Source organism: Syngnathus typhle, linkage group LG11, assembly GCF_033458585.1.
Source record: "Syngnathus typhle isolate RoL2023-S1 ecotype Sweden linkage group LG11, RoL_Styp_1.0, whole genome shotgun sequence".
NCBI lineage: Eukaryota > Metazoa > Chordata > Actinopteri > Syngnathiformes > Syngnathidae > Syngnathus > Syngnathus typhle.
Window position 1 is genome coordinate 1282733 of NC_083748.1, and position 17778 is coordinate 1300510.

Genomic DNA, 17778 nt, shown 5'->3' on the forward strand with positions numbered 1-17778 from the left:
GTGTTTTTTCTTTAAATGTGCGGCGAGATTCGTGGTCCCTGAATATTTGATCACCGCATGGCAGGATTTACAAACTGCACGTGTCTTGTCCGTTGAGCCATATTTTCTTTGGAATCCAAAGTGCTTCCAAACGAATGACTTGAAGCCTAAAGGGGAGCAAATTTCCTCGTCTTTTTGGACACTAGCCATAGCACCAGCCCAGGAGCCGCGTACTAGTTGTCGACTCCCCTTTCACGTGCCTGCTCTGCTCACAACACAACAACGCCGCGCGCACTGCTCCCGGAAAGAGGAAGCGAGCAACAATGAACTGGATTTCAAAATAAAGTCGCGTCTAATGTCCAAGGTCAAACACGGCGATATAAATCGATGTTTACGTTTAGCATCGATGCCAATAAATCGTAGAGCATTATATCGATTAATCGATGTGTATCGATGAATCGTTACACCCCTAATATTGACTCCTCACTTAGCCTGTACCGCAACAACTCTCTCTCACTGTTCAACACACTCTGACTTCCTCAGTCTCTTAAAGGGGCAGCGTCTAATTATCACAACACTACAACCGGGACGAGCGTCTTGACCTGAATGAATTGATCGTCGATAAATGTATATATACTTCTTTTTTTCTGTGCGGCTTGACGGCCCGGTATTAAGTGACCCACGGACCGGTACTGGTCCGCGGCCCGGTGCTTGGGGACCACTGGTCTATCAGACGTCAAAATGCTCGCAGGGATGTGTTTGGTGCATTGAAATTCGTGCAACACAATGGGAAACTTTCATGCAAACTGCTCGTGTGGCCTCCGTTTTAAAGGGGGCGCTAACACATCACTTGCAACCTGCGACAAAGAGCTCTGCGGTCTGCAATCACGTCGACGTGCTTAAGCAAACAGGACAAAGGTTGCCGAGCGACATGGAGCGGCACGGAGATCAAGACCAAACCAAGAAAATGTTTGACCAAACCGAGAAGATTCAAGACCAAACCGAGAAGAATCAAGACCAAACCAATAAGATTCAGGATCAAACCAAGACGATTCTGTGCGTCGGCCTCGTTTGTCTGGACATCATCAGCGTGGTGGACACGTTTCCCCAAGAAGATTCAGACAGCAGGTGAGCGGGCCAGGAAGGCTCATGCCAACCATCGTACTTTTGTTTATTTCAACACCAACACATGTTGGCATGACCCGCGTATGGACAAACGGCTGTTTATTGATGATGGAACTGTTAACGTCAAGCGGGAATGTGGGCGTGCGTGTGGGTGTGCGTGTGGCAGGTGCGTGTCACAGCGATGGCAGCGAGGCGGCAATGCGTCCAATTCGTGCACAGTTTTGTCGCTTCTGGGATCGCCGTGCGCATTTATGGGATCGCTTTGTGCTGGACCTGTGGCCAGGTAACACGCACGCACACGCAGATTCAAATAAATGGGCAAACACGCACACACACACACTCACTCTCACTCACACACTCTCACACTGCGTGCTGGAACCTTTGACCATGTACGAACCATACAAACAAACACACACGCATACTGAGTGCCAGAACGACAAACACAAACATGCCCAGACCAACCAGGTGATTTCTTTTTGAGGGCAGAGAAGGCATGAAGCAGTTTCCTGTTTGTAGTTTTATTTTGGAGGATTTTCAGAGGTTCCAGGTGGAGGTGCAACAGCTGCGCGAGCGGGCTGGCGGCGTCACGCCATGCTCGCTCGTCATCTTCAACGCTGCCACAGGAAGTCGCACCGTCCTGCACATGAACAGGTGTGTGCGCTTTTGAGCGAGTGAGCACTCGCTTGCGCGCGTGTCTCAGGTTTCAGGACTTCGGTGCGGAGCGCGCCCGGCTTGCAGTACATGGGCGCCGTGTGGGCGGCTAGGTTTCCGTCGTTTTTATTTTGGAGGGGTGGGCAATGATTGAATTCCCCGCCCGCGCGCGTGTGTGTGTGTGTGTGTCAGTTTCATCGTTGACGACTTCTCGCGTCGGGGCATCGACAGCTCGCAGGTGGCGTGGCAGCAGACGGGCCAAACTCCCAGCGCCTGTTGCGTGGTTTGCCCGTCCAGCGGTTCTCGCACCGTCCTCCTGGCCGACACGTAAGACAGAGCAGGTGGCTTCCGCGCATGCCTCGCGTCAATCCGCCGTCTGTTCTAATCAAGCCCTTCTCGATGAAATCCGTTGCTTGTCAACCGTTGGCTTGATGAATTTCCATTAATGGTTTTGTCGTGCTCACTTGCCCACTTTGGCGGCGCACTCTCACGCGACACGTTTCCACACTAATCGTTCTGAATCGCTTTGAGCGCATGGGTTTCTCTCTCCGTCCTCGCTGATTGTTCTCCATCCCATGTCAAGGGGACGTCAAGTTGCAGACCATGCACCTCTGCGCCGTGCGGCCCCCAACCATTCCAAACGCGGTCCCGTCGCACAGCGTGTGTGCATTGTGCTTTTAGGTGGCGGCAAGTGTCCCCCGGCGCTTTCTGATGGCCACTAGTTGAGTTTGGCGCGGCGCGTTTGGACGAGCGTGCGACAATCAAATGTTGCTTTGCATCCTTCACGGTGCGTCGCCTGCTTTTCATTGGAGTCCTCGGTCACGTTGTTGCATGCTGTGACGAGTCCGACACGCGCCAGCCGAGCAATTTTACCGACAGGTTTGCTTAGCTTAGCAAAAGTGGGCAAGCTCCCTTTTCATTTCGATTTGCCTTTTAATTACGTGGGTGTCCTTGACAGCATCTTTCATTCAGAAATCCTCCTTTCTCCAAATGATTTGCACCAAACACATTTTAATGTTGAAACAATGGCAGCAAAGTCCTCATTTGATGTTTCCCGACGAATCGCACAATAGTCGTGGACGCCACGAGCTGCCGCTCCTTCCGATTGTAAAGGTTCTGATGCTATTTTTTTGTCCTTCAAATCTTCATCCATGGAAAAAAAAAGGCCTAAAGCGTGCCGTGCACAAATTCAAAACCAAATTCAAATTCTGCAGTGGATCGGGGGCAAACATCGACTCGTCATTGAAAATTGGCATTGGAATAATGTTTTTTTCCCCTCTGATACAGCTTAAGAATGCTAAACACGCGTGGATCTTTTTTTTTTTTTATCCACAAGTTATCACGTCTCATCTCCGCTCCACTGTTTTCTCGTGTTTGTTGTTATGGTGTCCATTCACGCGTTTGTGCACTCGCCCCTCCCTGCCTGTGTCTACCTGAATCGGCGCGCTGATACATGCCCCTCGTTACCTGTCTTGTACTTAAGTACCGTTTTTTTCCGTGTATAGTGCGCAAAATGTAACTAATTTATTGTCCTAAAATCTGGGGTGCGCATTATACATGGGTACAAAAAAAAAAATTGATCGTCACACGCAGGGAGGCAATGGGTCCCATTTTTATAGTCTTTGGTATGGTCTTAACTAGGCTGGATGTAATTTTTTTTGTTGGCGTTGATTTCTCCGACTGCCCGTAAATGCACCACCGCGCTCCGTGCGCGCACGGGACAGCAAACGAGCAGGTGATCGAGCAAGCGTCTGATACGAGAGCATTGCGGTCGCATGGAGCGTGTTTGAAGTGAACAGCAGAGAAGAAAGGAACAAGGCAAAGTGTTGTGAAATAAAATGCACAGAACGGATGCGCAAGACACGTCAGCTATATAAAGAGCGAGAGTTGTTTTCTTCCTATTAGTTTCAATTCACAGTTTAATTAGCAGTTTCAATCAGCAAATAACAAAATGCGTATTACAGGTAATATTTTATTTCACAACACTTTGCCTTGTTCCTTTCGTCTCTGCTGTTCATCCTAAAACACAAAGGCGCTCTTTAAGCAATGCGACAGTGAGCGCCCGGCGCGCTGCGGTTGCGCGACCGCACCAAATTAAGCTCCCTGCGCAGTGCGCACTGAGGTCCACTTAAATTTTAGAAAGTACATCAGGACTTTAAAAATATCTTCTAAATTTCAGCGACGGCTCTGTCACAATAATCGACCAGCGCGGTGCAGTTGGGCGGTCGGCGGCGCGCTACGGTTGAGCGTTCTCTCTCGCGCTCTCTCTCTCGCTCTCTCTCGCTCTCGCACACACGCAAACCGGATATCATACGGAGGCCGCCATTACAGATGCGCAGAACGGATGCGCAAGACACGTCAGCTATATAAAGAGCGAGAGTTCAGTTCTCTACCTAAATCCGTATTACAGGTAATATTTTGTTTCACAACACTTTGCCTTGTTCCTTTCTTCTCTGCTGTTCACTTCAAACACGCTCCATGCGACCGCAATGCTCTCGTATCAGACGCTTGCTCGATCACCTGCTCGTTTGCTGTCCCGTGCGCGCACGGAGCGCGGTGGTGCGTTTACGGGCAGTCGGAGAAATCGACGCCAACAAAAAAAAATTACATCCAGCCTAGTTAAGACCATACCAAAGACTATAAAAATGGGACCCATTGCCTCCCTGCGTGTGTGACGATCATTGGGACTTAAAAAATAAAAAAAAATAAAAAAAAAAAAAAAAATTCATAAAAATTGGGTGCGTATTATACATGGGTACAGGCTTTTTTCCAGCATCAGCATGCCATTTTTAGGGTGCGTATTATACATGGGGGCGCACTATACACGGAAAAAAACGGTAACTCCATGTCGTATCGTGCCTGTTTGCCCGTCCTGTTAGTATATGTCCTTGTTGCCATTCCTGTTAGTCCCATTTTCCGACCTGTTTGTTTTCCTGTTTATTCTTGCTTGTGTTACTGTTTGCCAGTTATTTCCTGTTTGTTCCCCTCATCCTCTTCTCCACCACCCTTTTCCCTTCAATAAACCCTGGTCCAAGCTGCATTTGGTCGCCCTGCCCCATTCCGCATGTGACACAAGTAACTGAGATGTGAACATTTGTCAGAATGAAAGCAAGCCACAATAAGCCGAGCTCAACGCACCCCAACAATTGAAATTTGAGAACGTTTTGAAAAAATTCCAAACCCAAACAACCGACCAGAGTGTGAGGCAAGAACCTGCAAACAATGGCAAGTTTGCCGGGGTTTTTGAAATGATCAAACACGGCGGACTCAAGTCTGTGAGGAAATGGGAAACATCGAGGCAGGTGTCCGCCAAGGCAAAAAATCACGTAACGATGCAATTTGTGCAGCAACATCCGAGACGTGACGTCGGGCGACTTCAGCCGGCTGGACCTGACCACCTTCAAGTGGATCCACTGGGAGGTGAGCCTTATTCGGGCGGGCCGTCTCCAGTCGAGTAACAGAGCAGGCCGGCACCGTGCGTGCGGCAGGGGCGCAACGCCGAGCAGCAGCTGAAGATGATGGCGGCGGTGGTCCGACACAACGCCGCGTTGCCACGCCGTCTCTCTGTGGAGATTGAGAAGCCTCGAGAGGAACTGTATCAGCTCTTCCCGCACGCCGACGTGGTCAGCTGCCGAACTACCCACAGCGACATTTAGTGCTTTCGAGTGAGATTGTTTTATGTTTTGTTTTTTTTATAAGATTCTTGTAAGATTTCAAGGCACAAAGTTGCAAGAGGCTCAGTGGCTTTTTGGGTGACATGCTGGTGAGAGCAAGCGACCCTCTGACTTTTACGACAGGTATTTGTGAGCAAGGACGTGGCTCGACACCTGGGCTTCACTACGCCTCAAAGCGCTCTCCAAGGACTCCGAGGACGCCTCCGAGCTGGGTGAGTACGTGCCTTTCCATCCCCTCTTTGCCTTTGGAACCGAAGAGGCGTTGCCGTTGGTTCTTCGTGGCCCATCGAGCTCGACCTGCCTTGGTTGCGTTCGGCTCCTCTTTTGTGTCGGAAATGTGTAACGCCGTCCGCTCCGCCTTGGCCGTCTTTCAGCGCTGTCCTGATCTGCGCTTGGGCCGAGAAAGGAGCGGACGCCGTAGACGCCGATGGAACACTGCTCCATTCCGACGCCTTCCCCCCCAAGCGCGTGCTGGACACGCTGGGGGCCGGAGATACCTTCAACGCCGCCGTCATACACAAGCTGGCCAACGGTGACAGGCGAATGCGCAGCGCAGGTGGAATGCGCTCACTGACGGACACTCTGGTCATGTGCGGGCAGGTTGCAGTCTGCAGGACGCGCTGACTTTCGGCTGCAGGGTGGCGGGTGCCAAGTGCGGTTTCCACGGTTACGATGCCATAGCTGACCTACTGACGCAAATGTGACGTTGATTGGTGGCGACGAGCCGTCATGCTTAATTAAGGATCAATAAATTGCTGCAAAACGTGTTCTTAGCGTGCTGATGCTAACATAGCTTCGCCCGGCTGGCGTGTGCGAGGGCTATCAGACTAATTTCCTAAAACAGATGGCCAGAGATGCTCTTGGCGTGGCTAGGGTTAAGTTTACTTGTTTCGGGGTTATTATTGCTTTTCTAATCTCAAAAGCATTTTCCAGTCTAAAAGCAGCCTATTAGACCAGTGGTCCCCAACTCATAAATTATGAGGCCCTTGGTCAGGCTAACCATCCAATTATTCCAACAACTGGGTTGACCAGAGTGTATGCTTTGTTTATGAAAACAGCATACTTAACAACTATAAGGGATCACTAAAAACAAAGCCTTACTATCTTTGATCCTTCTTTACTTTACTAATAAAAGGGTAGGTCACGTGACTAGAATCAGGAAGTAAGCGCATGTTTCAGCACAGTGTTGAAAGAGAACGCTGCTTGTTCTATTCTCTCCTGCAGTTCGGCAAAACTACTACCTACATTTTGTGTACGTGACTAGAATCAGGAAGTAAGCGCATGTTAGGTTGGTGCTCACTCTAACTTGTTTTGCAAGAACCACACAGGAGACAAGCAAGTCATTTTAAACACCTGCAGGTGGAGAGTCCATTCATAGCTGTGCTTACAGCAATGGTTGAATGAAGGTCTGACTCAGGCCTCATCAGGTGCATATTTATTGAGAGAAACAGAGTGGGGTTGAAAGTGGCGGTGTGGGAACACGGGATGGGGTGAAGCCGCTTCCTTGCTGATCAAAGCATAGCAGGGGGCCTTTTACGACGTTCTGTAAACAAAGCAACTTTGATTGCTTCCTCTGCAGCTAGTCAAAGTCAAAGTCAGCTTTATTGTCAATCTCTCCACATGTCACAACACACAAAGAGACCGAAATTACGTTTTTCTCTATCCCACGGTGACGAGACACATAACACGATAGACATACATGTACGCGACACAATATAAAAACAAGAAGGCAAAAATTCAAACAATCAATAGTAAGAGTGATGAATAAATAATAAATAAACAGATAACACAATAAATGACGGAGCCAGCAAGCATAGCGCAAAAGTAAAAAACATCATAAACAAAAAGGCACAAACAATAAATAAGAGTAATAACAAATAATAAATAATAAGAGCCAGTGTGCATTCAGACAGTTCAGACAGTAAAAGTACAGGACGCTACGCAGAACGGGGGAGCGAGTTCAGGATCCTAACAGCCTGGAGTATGAAGCTGTTTGAGAGTCTGGAGGTGCGGGAGCGCAGGCTTCTGTACCTCTTCCCAGAGGGCAGAAGCTCGAACAAAGAGTGAGCGGGGTGACTCGCATCACTCACAATCGTGGTCGCCTTGCGGGTGAGATGGGAGGTGTAAATGTCCTTCAAGGAGGGGAGCGAAGCACCAGCAATCTTACAAGCAGTGTTCACTATGCGCTGCAGGGCCTTCAAGTTGTAGTCAGTGCAGCCGCCACCCCAAACAGCAATACAGCTGGAGAGGACGTTCTCAATGGTGCCGCGGTAAAATGCAGTCATGACGGCCGGAGGAGCGCTCGCTCGCCTGAGTTTCCGCAGGAAGTACAGGCGGCGCTGGGCTTTCTTTGCCAGTGATGCGGTGTTGGTGGACCAGGAGAGATCCTCACTGATGTGCACCCCCAGGAACTTGGCGCTGCTCACTCGCTCCACCACAGCACCGTCGATGGTCAGCGGCAGGTGTTGGGTGTGACCCTTCCGGAAGTCCACAACAATCTCCTTGGTCTTGTCGACGTTCAGCAGGAGGTTGTTGTCCCTGCACCACGTGGTCAGAAGGTCAACCTCCAGCCTGTATTGAGTCTCGTCTCCCTTGGTGATGAGACCCACCAGAGTCGTGTCGTCAGCAAACTTCACGATACGGTTGTCGCTGTAGGTTGCAGTGCAGTCATGCGTCAGGAGGGTGAAGAGCAGCGGACTGAGCACGCAGCCTTGGGGGGCCCCCGTGCTCAGCGTGAAAAGATCTTAGCACTTTGGTCTACTACTTTTGTTAAGACGGGACAAGCTAGGTAAATTATTACAGGTTACATTCCAACATAATCATACGATGAAGATATTCTGTAAACTCTAACATATCCCTCCTGTTTTATCATATAATTATGTCAATCCCGATCAATCAAACATAAGTAAGAAAATACCATGACAGCAATAACTTCCAGTGAAGATGAGGTTTTTTCCTCAATACTCCAGTCCAAATTTTGTGAGAGTTAAAAACCTGCGGCTAGATATTATTTTGCAGGAAGAGTCTCACACGGTCCCTCTGCCTTAGGCGACCAGAATATTATCAATAACAGTTCAATACAAAGATTGCTCGAGATTGTTCAGCCGTTGGGGGCTTGGCACGCCCACTGGTGGAGGGTGAGCACAATTCTCACCCCCTTTGCAGCTCTGCTCCGTCCGGGGAGAACTTTGAAATATCTGCTGCGTGGTCGTTGTCTTCAGTGGCTCAGGGTGGACTACCTGGCCACCAAGGGGGAAGAGGATTATTCTGCCTCTGTATGAACTGGGGGCGGGGACTGTCGATGGCTAATCTGGTTCCTTGCAGGAACCCTTCCCCGGGGCGCACTGGGACAGATGATACCACGTATCTCCTTTGCCGGCCAGCCGGACGGCACGTGAGATGCACTCCACCAATTTATAGGGTCCAGTCCACGCAGGCTCCGTCCCCCTCCTTCTTGGGACCTTCAGCCAGAACGTTGGGGTGATCTAGACCTCGGTCTTTTCTTCCGTATCCGCAGTAGTTTGCTGAGCAAAACCCTATCTGGATCCGCCACCGAAAGAACAGCAGCACGTCCGGAAAAACAGCAAAATACAGCACCTTTTCTGCAACCTTTGCATTAGTCATTTGAGATGTTTCTTCTGCTCCTCTCATCACTGTTTTGGTTGCCCTGGTTACAGAGGCGTTGCTACACCAAAGGGAGGGAAGATTGTGTCTGTAGCAACGCTGATTAGCTAAGGAATGTAGTGTGGTGTGAATTAGCACTTCATTGTCGGCCCGTGACCCCCGCAGGATCTGTCCTCCTTCCTCAACCAGCTGTTCTTCTCTCATGGTTGGCTGACTCGTCCTCAAGTGTGATCAGATAACTTGAATTGCCGCTTTCCTGTGGAACACTGCAACTAAACCTTGGCTAGACTTTATCTACTTAGTAAATTAACACACAATAACAATAAGTAACTTGTCCTAAACATTAAAACAAATGTTAAGTAAATGTAAGGGAACTGGTATGCAGTTCCTTAAACAAACATTGAGGAAATATACCGGTTTTTTTTTCGTGTATAATGCGCCCCCACGTATAATACGCACCCTAAAAATGGCATGTTGATGCTGGAAAAAAGCCTGTACCCACGTATAATACGCACCCAATTTTTATGAATTTTTTTTTTTTTTTTTTTAAGTCCCAGTTTTTTTAGGTCTTAACTAGGCTGGATGTAATTTTTTTTGTTGGCGTTGATTTCTCCGACTGCCCGTAAAGGCACCACCGCGATCAGTGCGGACATGTGAAAAAGGCGGCTCTGTATGGGAGAGACGTTGAAGAGGAATAAAAACACCCTTGGAAACCAAAACTTGCCCCTCGTCGTGACTCGGAGCCGCAACAAATGTTTCGGATTTGTGTAGGGTACATTGTGACAGCAAACGAGCAGGTGATCGAGCAAGCGTGTGATACGAGAGCATTGCGTTCGTATGGAGCGTGTTTGAAGTGAACAGCAGAGACGAAAGGTACAAGGCAAAGTGTTGTGAAATAAAATATTACCGTTTTTTTCCGTGTATAATGCGCCCCCATGTATAATACGCACCCTAAAAATGGCATGCTGATGCTGGAAAAAAGCCTGTACCCATGTATAATACGCACCCATTTTTTATGAATCTTGAATCTAGGCTGGATGTAATTTTTTTTGTTGGCGTTGATTTCTCCGACTGCCCGTAAACGCACCACCGCGCTCCGTGCGCGCATGTGAAAAAGGCGTGCGGACGTGAAAAAGGCGGCTCTGTATGGGAGAGACGTTGAAGAGGAATAAAAACACCCTTGGAAACCAAAACTTGCCCCTCGTCGTGACTCGGAACCGCAACAAATGTTTCGGATTTGTGTAGGGTACATTGTGACAGACAGCAAACGAGCAGGTGATCGAGCAAGCGTCTGATATGAGAGCATTGCGGTCGTATGTTGTACCATGACTTTCTTTAAAAAAAAAAAAAAAAAAAAAAAATTAAAATAAATTTAAAAAAATTCATACCCATGTATAATGCGCACCCCAGATTTTAGGACAATAAATTAGTTAAATTTTGCGCACTATACACGGAAAAAAACGGTACCTGTAATACGCATTTAGAACTGAAGTCTCGCTCTTTATGTATATAGCTGACGTGTCTTGCGCATCTGTTCTGCGCATCTGTCATGGCGGCTTCCGTGTGATATCCGGTTTGCGATGGAGATTAAAAAACAAACACTATTCGACAATAACACACCATCAAGGATTGCGTCATCGCATCAAACGATGTGTCATCAATTATGAATTTAACTGACTAAGTGTGTTGGGCAGGATGGCTGAATGCGATGCGCCATTGACAACAAACAAGAAGAAAGGTGATTTCAAGTTTTATTTCGAGGGAGATTTGTCATGTCTCGTCCCAGTTTTGCTATGTGTCTAGGTTGCCATAGTTTCTGTTCGCGTCGCCCCTCCCTTCCTGTGTCACCTCAATCAATGTAACGTGTTTTGTATTTAAGTCTTGTCTGCCCCTCGCTCACCGTCGGATCATTGCATGTGTTACTGTCATAATGTCTGTTTGGTTTCTGTTCCTGTCTTTGGTAATGTCACCCTGTCTTTTTGTTCCACGTCTTTGTCGGTCAGTCCTGTTGTTGGTTTTGTTGTACCATGATTTTCTTAAAAACAATAAAATAAAATTAAAAATAAATAAATAAAAATTGTACCCATGTATAATGCGCACCCCAGATTTTAGGACAATAAATTAATTAAATTTTGCGCATTATACACGGAAAAAAACGGTAGTTTAACTTGTACGCAACTACGTCAAACTGTATATAACACTTAAGAAAGAAAATCAGTTCTGATCAACAACAATCTATGAACCAAACTTACAGTTAACTAAAAGGAATGAAGTTTCTTTCAACCAAATAAGAACATTTCACCTATGCAAATAAGCTCTGCTCATTATTAGTGAAGGCCTCTTACAGGAACAAAAACACTCAGATAACATAAGGACAGGAAGGATACATATGGCTGACAAGGATCAAAAGACATTCCTGTCACTAAAGACAAAAAACCTAGATAAAAGGAAAGCCCTAAACTCGCAAAGACAAGGCCTAAAGGTCTGGCAGGCCAAGGCTTCACTTAAATTATTCCAACATTTCCCCCCTGTTTATCACACATTTGCTCGATTTTTACATTACCAAAAACAACCACTTCTCTTGATCTTCAGTTGTCGGATCACAAGTATGAGCACAAATATTTCCACCAAAAAGGATAAATGTTGCGACATCATCATTCGGAAAGACACAGATCTGGGAAAAAGTCTGTAAACTCAAGTGCAAAAATTGCATCATCTTCATCATTATCATCAACATGCTGCCGTTCAGACATTAGGCATACCCGGGCCATCTCGTCGTCCATGGGCGAGATTGCTGTAGTGATAAGACGATTAAACAGAGCACGGAGACATGGAATACAACAACATCCACACAAGGTGAGCATAGCAGTAAATGAGGACACAAGGGCTTTATACTTCCCAAAAGCAGTCATCCACTTGTTGTGCTCTTTCATCCTCGTGTTGAGGGATTGCAAGCTTGCAATCACCTTCGTCAGGCTCCCATCAGGGGCGGTGTCATTCTGGATGAAGGTGCAGCATTGTTCCCTGAACATTGAGCAGACCCTTCCTTTCCCAGACAAAAACATAACAAGAGCATTGCGGTTCTGGATTGACATTAGGGAAGGCGTGGCTAGCTGTTCGTGCACTGCCTCAAGTCCCGCTTGTGACCGTTTGCCCAATTTCTGCATGTTGTAATGGATGTAATTTCCTGTCAACGTTCTTGTTCATCGTACACCAGCAGCAAATGGAGGACTCCCATCCCGCTGCAATTTGGTTAATTAATTCTTATTAATCAAGAACTCCTCTGGGGACTCCAATTGCATCAATTTCAGTCAGATCAAAGTCAAAGTCAAAGTCTGCTTTATTGTCAACATCTTCACATGCCGAGACACACAAAGAGATCGAAATTACGTTTTCCCTATCCCACGGTGACACGATACACGATAGACATACAAGTAAACGACGCAATATAAAAAACAAGAAGGCACAAACAATAAATAATAAGAGTAACAATAAATAATAAATAAATAGATAACACAACGAATAAAAGCCAGTGTGCATACAGACAGTAAAAGTACAGGACGCTACGCAGAACGGGGAAGCGAGTTCAGGATCCTGACAGCCTGGAGTATCAAGCTGTTTGAGAGTCTGGTGGTGCGGGAGCGCAGACTCTCTCATCGTTGCCTCTCAAATTTAAAGACATTATGTTTTTGTTTTTCCAGCTTTTTCCCAGATCTTGGCATGTCGGTACATATAAAAGTTTGGTTGACTACATTCTCGAAAAGCAATGGTTTCTTTTCATTTTTTTTTTCCAACGGATATTATTTAGAACACTGTCGCACATTTCACAATCAGTAGACGTGACGGATTTCACAAAATCTTTTGTCAATGGCAACGGTACAACATAAAGAATCGGTCGTAAACCCATACACATAACATTCATTATTTATTTATTTATTATTATTATTATTATTATTCTTTATTTTTTCTGTCTTTGCAGCTTGGTTTGCCATTAGCAATCAATTGTTTATTTTACCAGTTACTCTTATAGTCACCTAATACAAACTATCCACATTCATTTTAGAGATAGTGATTCCATCCTTTAACATCTACAGCAGTTGTTGACAAGGTATTATTTCTTTACATAACGTTTTTGCCACTGTTAAGGCATTCAGTGTATATTTTGAAGCCAATTCATTCCGATTTGAGAATGCATCTATTATGACCAGGCATTATAACGCTGTGGATTGTGTTTAGCACAAGTTAAACAAGCTCTACAAATTGTTTTTTATAAACGTTTTGAATATGGATCAAATTCATATGTTGTGTAAAGCTGACTGAACTGCCTTTCCATCCCCCCTGTTGAGCCAGGTGTCAACGACACGTGACAACACCATGGCTCAATACAGCTGCCCATTCGTATCTTTTTTTTTCCTTTCTCAATGTGACAACCCAATCCACCAATCGAAAAAAATAAAAAAATAAACAAAATAACTGCTGGTAAAGTAATATAATAGTTAATTGTTGTAGTTTCTTAACTTTAACTAACTCAATCGCTCTCTTTTTAGCTTTGAAATGTCGTTATTTCATAATTGTTCATCATCCAATTCCAGAAAGCAAGTCCTTTCCATCTCTCAAATTTTGTTTAATCAAGGCTAGGCATTAAAGGAGTGAGGACCAGTTCCTGCCCATAAACAAATTGCTCGCCTTTTTTTTTTTTTTTCCTATCTTTACATATTCGTTTTTGTTTTGCGGTGCAAATCAGATAGACTACAGACCAGGGCTGTGGACTCGGTCGGATCTTTGCACCGAGTCCGAGTCCGGCCTCTTGACCATGAGTCCGAGTCCGAGTCCGAGTCCGGCTGTCCATTTTTTCTGTTAATTCATGTGACTGCTTAGTCTTTATTCAAAGCTAATTTAGATCAAAATCTAAATAATTACAACAGTTTTGTGATGGCTTCGTCTTTATTAAACATATAAACGAATACAATAAACAGATACTCAGATACGTCAGTCAATTTAAATTTTTCTAAAGGATTATTCTCAATTGATGCCATCCGCGTTCTGCCATTGAAGCGGGGTGCATTCAAAGACCAGTCGTACAGACTGAAAACTCATTCCCTTCACCAAAACGCAACAATATAATTACGTGAGCTCTTTGCATAAACCTCGATGCAAAGAAACTCCTCTTTTTGGGTACAGGCTACAAGGAGTATATATTACAAAGGAGACTTTATACTTAATTGTGATCATCATTCATCCATCCATCCATTTTATTTTATTACTCAGGTATTTTCAAAGCAAATTAATATTGTTGCATTTATTAATTTGCTTTAACAATATAATTAAAAGCTGACACGATAGCAATGTCAAACGTGTTCATTTAAGAAAAAGTCACGCACGTTTTGTGATCAAATCTTTCATAACGAGAATGATTTGAGTGAATTGATTTTACAATTTTTATCCCCCCTCCCCACCATCTGTCACTTTGCTTGTGACAAAAGGAGCCTTCAGAACTGAAATTTCTTCTCAATTATTCATTCAAATCAATTCACTCAAATCATTCTCGTTATGAAAGATTTGATCACAAATCGTTTCCGTCTGTACGACTGGTCTTTGAATGCACCCCGCTTCAATGGCAGAACGCGGATGAATTTAAAGACATCAACTGAGAATAATCCTTTATAAAAATTAAAATTGACTGACGCAAACGTGAGTTCTTCATGTTTTTATTGAAAACAACATAGTGCTGACGCCGTACGACGCCGTACTACATCGGTTTTTCGCTATAATTCGGTATAATTCGAGGTAGTCCACCCTCACCCAAAGTTAAGGTTTCATGGGAATATTATTGTCATAATTGTCTGGACCATATATGATAATTGTTTAATGGTAGTTATTGATAGATCTTGAAGATGTCAAGTTATAGGTGCATAAGACTATGTTGTTCATGCATATAGCACGTTCATTGTAAGAGGGGAAGAGATGTTGTGTATTTTGGGCTAACTCAAATTCCGTAGTAGAAAAAACCCAGAAGTGGGATGGGCATTGTCAGGGTTTTCCAAAACTATCTTGATCATATGATTATGTTGGAATGTATGTAATCGGTAATAAATAACCTAGGTAGATTAGTTTTATGCTTATGTTGGTGTGCAACCAGTAATAAATAACCTAGCTTGTCCCATCCTACACAATGTAGGAAAACATCCCCTGCTCTGCTAATCTAGAGGTCAAGGGCTTTAACTTGTCTATTCAGTCCACTGTCCACCCTTTTTCTCGTAATAAAGATGCTCTTGTAGGAAGCGAGAGTCAGAGTTCATTCGACCATCGCTGTAAGCACAGCGACGAGTGAACTCTCCGCCTGCAGGTGCCCAAAACGACTAACTTGTCTCCGTGTGGTTCTTGCAAAATAAGTTAGAGTGAGCACCACTCTAACAGGCATTCTGTCTTGTTGTGGTACGCCCTGTGAACGCACTGTGAGTAAGGAATAAAGCAGTTATCATTCACGTCGTTGTCCGACCTATTCTTGCTATCTAAGAACCTGGAAAATAGTAAGGATATAACATACCGTTTTTTTCCGTGTATAGTGCGCCCCCATGTATAGTACGCACCCCTAAAAATGGCATGCTGATGCTGGAAAAAAGCTTGTACCCATGTATAATACGCACCCAATTTTTATGATTTTTTTTTAAAAAATAAATTTTTTTTTTTTTTTTTTTAAGTCCCAATGATCGTCACACACGCAGGGAGGCAATGGGTCCCATTTTTATAGTCTTTGGTATGGTCTTAACTAGGCTGGATGTAATTTTTTTTGTTGGCGTTGATTTCTCCGACTGCCCGTAAACGCACCACCGCGCTCCGTGCGCATGGAGCGTGTTTGAAGTGAACAGCAGAGAAGAAAGGAACAAGGCAAAGTGTTGTGAAATAAAATATTACCTGTAATACGGATTTAGGTAGAGAACTGAACTCTCGCTCTTTATATAGCTGACGTGTCTTGCTCATCCGTTCTGCACGTATGATATCCGGTTTGCGTGTGTGCGAGAGCGAGAGAGAGCGAGAGAGAGAGCGCGCGAGAGAACGCTCAACCGTAGCGCGCCGCCGACCGCCCAACTGCACCGGGCTGGTCGATTATTGTGACAGAGCCGTCGCTGAAATTTAGAAGATATTTTTAAAGTCCTGATGTACTTTCTAAAATTTAAGTGGACCTCAGTGCGCACTGCGCAGGGAGCTTAATTTGGTGCAGCGCGCCGGGCGCTCACTGTCGCATTGCTTAAAGAGCGCCTTTGTGTTTTAGGATGAACAGCAGAGACCAAAGGAACAAGGCAAAGTGTTGTGAAATAAAATATTACCTGTAATACGCATTTTGTTATTTGCTGATTGAAACTGCTAATTAAACTGTGAATTGAAACTAATAGGAAGAAAACAACTCTCGCTCTTTATATAGCTGACGTGTCTTGCGCATCCGTTCTGTGCATTTTATTTCACAACACTTTGCCTTTCTTCTCTGCTGTTCACTTCAAACACGCTCCATGCGACCGCAATGCTCTCGTATCAGACGCTTGCTCGATCACCTGCTCGTTTGCTGTCCCGTGCGCGCACGAAGCGCGGTGGTGCGTTTATGGGCAGTCGGAGAAATCAACGCCAACAAAAAAAATTACATCCAGCCTAGTTAAGACCATACCAAAGACTATAAAAATGGGACCCATTGCCTCCCTGCGTGTGTGACGATCATTGGGACTTAAAAAAAAAAAAAAAAAAAAAAAATTAAAAAAAATTTTTTTTTTTTTTTTTTCTTTTGTACCCATGTATAATGCGCACCCCGGATTTTAGGACAATAAATTAGTAAAATTTTGCGCACTATACACGGAAAAAAACGGTATATCACGGGTCATTACGAGTTTTTACTGCTTCTTCCAACTCCTACCGCGCTGACTGTAACCTGACACTCTCTGGCTGCGTCTTGCCTCTTTTTTTTATTGTCGGACTCGGTGGACTCGGTCAAAATCAGCACTGAGTCCGAGTTCGAGTCCGGCAAAAATGACCGAGTCCGACCGAGTCCCCGAGTCCGAACCGAGTCCACAGCCCTGCTACAGACTAATAAATACTTTAGTGCACCTATATTAGCCAATTTCATCCTTTTAACACAACACTTACAACTAGGGGTGTAAATCGCGGGTTTTGTCACAATACGATATAATATCGATACAAAGAACTACGATACGATATTTGCCGATATCTTAAAGCCTGCTGCGATTCATTCACGATATATCGCGATAAAGTGCTCTACGATCGATTTTTTTTTTTTTAATAAAAAATAAAGAACAATATCCTGATTTACAACAATTCATACGCAAAATCAACAAGGTACTGCAAACTCTTTATTTAGGAAATTACAAGAGTATTGCAGTATGTATACAAAGTGCTTATTTTAACACTGAACTTTGATGTCGTGATTTTTCTTTAAATGTGCGGCGAGATTTGTGCTCCCTGAATATTTTATCACCGCATGGCAGGATTTACAAACTGCACGTGTCTTGTCGGTTGAGCCATCTTTTCTTTGGAATCCAAAGTGCTTCCAAACGAATGACTTGAAGCCTAAAGGGGAGCAAATTTCCTCGTCTTTTTGGGCACTAGCCATAGCACCAGCCCAGGAGCAGCGTACTAGTTGTCGACTCCCCTTTCACGTGCCTGCTCTGCTCACAACACAACAACGCCGCGCACTGCTCCCTGCTCCCGGAAAGAGGAA

The 17778-nt window shown here is 45.1% G+C and overlaps 1 protein-coding gene across 3 annotated transcripts; it reads left to right on the plus strand.

Annotated features, from left to right (window-relative positions):
- Nucleotides 1–811: 811 nt before the first annotated feature.
- Nucleotides 812–6196, plus strand: khk (ketohexokinase). Of its 3 annotated transcripts, XM_061292377.1 has the most exons (9): nucleotides 812–1107; nucleotides 1271–1387; nucleotides 1643–1755; nucleotides 1948–2082; nucleotides 5103–5175; nucleotides 5244–5378; nucleotides 5553–5641; nucleotides 5804–5961; nucleotides 6030–6196. In XM_061292377.1, exons 2-9 carry the CDS (start codon nucleotides 1286–1288, stop codon nucleotides 6131–6133), a joined length of 909 nt encoding a protein of 302 aa, XP_061148361.1. In that variant the 5' UTR covers nucleotides 812–1107; nucleotides 1271–1285; the 3' UTR covers nucleotides 6134–6196. The 3 variants fall into 3 exon arrangements, with proteins under 3 accessions (XP_061148361.1, XP_061148360.1, XP_061148362.1); XM_061292376.1 differs by lacking the exon at nucleotides 1643–1755; XM_061292378.1 differs by lacking the exon at nucleotides 812–1107 and having other exon boundaries at nucleotides 1271–1755.
- The last annotated feature ends 11582 nt before the right edge of the window (nucleotides 6197–17778 follow it).

What these genes read in the sequence shown, in the direction of transcription:
- khk (XM_061292376.1), top strand. Translation starts at nt 911, where the DNA reads ATGGAGCGGCACGGAGATCAAGACCAAACCAAGAAAATGTTTGACCAA. An exon ending in CAAGAAGATTCAGACAGCAG is followed by an intron (nt 1,108 to 1,270) that starts GTGAGCGGGCCA and finishes TGCGTGTGGCAG; the next exon opens with GTGCGTGTCACAGCGATGGC. An exon ending in TCAAGTGGATCCACTGGGAG is followed by an intron (nt 5,176 to 5,243) that starts GTGAGCCTTATT and finishes TGCGTGCGGCAG; the next exon opens with GGGCGCAACGCCGAGCAGCA.